The 1,493-nt window shown below is 38.4% G+C and overlaps 1 protein-coding gene across 2 annotated transcripts in view; it reads right to left on the reverse strand.

Annotated features, from left to right (window-relative positions):
- Window positions 1-1,493, reverse strand: part of LOC107722934 (regulator of G-protein signaling 11-like) — a 21,571-nt gene that overhangs the window by 11,142 nt on the left and 8,936 nt on the right. For both annotated transcript variants that reach the window (XM_016531436.1, XM_016531435.1), the window contains exons 12-13: window positions 922-1,035; window positions 698-813 (exon numbers count right to left, since the gene is read on the reverse strand). In XM_016531436.1, the coding sequence (XP_016386922.1) occupies window positions 698-813; window positions 922-1,035 (230 nt within the window). The remainder of the gene's footprint in view (window positions 1-697; window positions 814-921; window positions 1,036-1,493) is intronic.

Genomic DNA, 1,493 nt, shown 5'->3' on the forward strand with positions numbered 1-1,493 from the left:
CGTAGAGTACGTTAGTTAATATAAGAAGAAACGTCTAGCTTCGCGGTCTCTCTCTCTCTCATTTGGATGCACGTCTTGCCGCATTGTTTCTCTCTTATAACCTCATTATTTCTCACTAATAACCTAACTGAAGCAGCACATGCCCTTGATACGAATTCTAAAAGTGACGTATGTTTAACTGTCAACTTGAGCTTTGAATCCGTGGCGGATGGAAGTAGTTCTGCACAAAAGAGGGTTTTATTAGGCACTCCGTTGTTTCTTGTTTAATTACACACATGTTCCGTCGAACTGTTGTATAAATGCAATATCACTCTCGTACTCGAGCGATACCGGCTCTATATCAGCAGCTGTGATTGCCTGCGGCCTCGTGCCTCTGGCCTAATCACAGCCATGCTGATATAGAGCCGGTATCGCTCTCTCTCGTACTCTCTCGTACTCGAGTGATATTGCTCATGTAAACCAAATACTGAACTGATTAAGTGGAATATCTGTACAAATGACAAAGTCTATAATTATTCAGTACTTTGGTACACAATATATCTATGTACTATGTTACTACCATCTGATGCTATAACTATACCATGGTACCAACATAGTACTGTTTGTAAGGGTTATAATTACAATATGACTTCATTACTTCATATTGTACTTTTATCTTGAGTAAAATGGGTGTGTGTGTGTGTGTGTGTGTGTGTACCACTGAATTCTTTCTTCAAATAAGTGAGAAACTCTTTTCTGCCCATTGGGTCGTTCAGCAGCTCCATGAAGCTAAAGCTCCAGCGCTCCACACGCAGTTTAGTTGGCACAGCAACTCTATTTCAGGAAAACACAGATATACAGAGCAATAACTGAGCTTCAGACAGGACATTAGTATACTTTAGGAGTTTAAAATGGTTATTCATGTGTGTTCATGTGACTCACGTTTCACAGTTCATGTTCCAAAACATGATATCATCTGTGATCCAGGGGATGCTGGGAAGACATCCTTGCATTATGGGGTCATGGGGCTGGTACTGCTCACAATACTTAACGTAACTGCACACACACACACACACACACACGCGTAAGGCCCTCACAAAGGGTTATGGTAAGAGTTCTTTTTAAAAGATACTTTGATGACAGTCCATTAGTTCTAGCCTGAAGACTTTGGCAGAGTAAAGACACACACACACACACGGATTCAGTACCTCTCAAGGCAAATTGAGGACTTTACACGGTTCCTCGCCAGGCTTATTCTGTTATGTTCAATCTAAAGCCGTTAAAAACATAAAAACACAAAAACAAGCTTGACAGGAGATAAATTTGGTTATATTTCACAGTACAGTGTGTGCTGCATATGGAAGGGATAATGTATAGTCTTAGTATAGTCTATAGATAATGTATACTTTTTTACAAGAAAATGAATTATGTTTATGTATTTTGAATTATGTTTCAAATAGAAAGCAGAAAATATAGAAAATAGAAAATATATGTATATATTTTAGAATGTAATT

This window comes from Sinocyclocheilus rhinocerous, unplaced genomic scaffold (assembly GCF_001515625.1).
Source record: "Sinocyclocheilus rhinocerous isolate Xijiao unplaced genomic scaffold, SAMN03320098_v1.1 scaffold3, whole genome shotgun sequence".
In the NCBI taxonomy this organism is placed as follows: Eukaryota; Metazoa; Chordata; class Actinopteri; order Cypriniformes; family Cyprinidae; genus Sinocyclocheilus; species Sinocyclocheilus rhinocerous.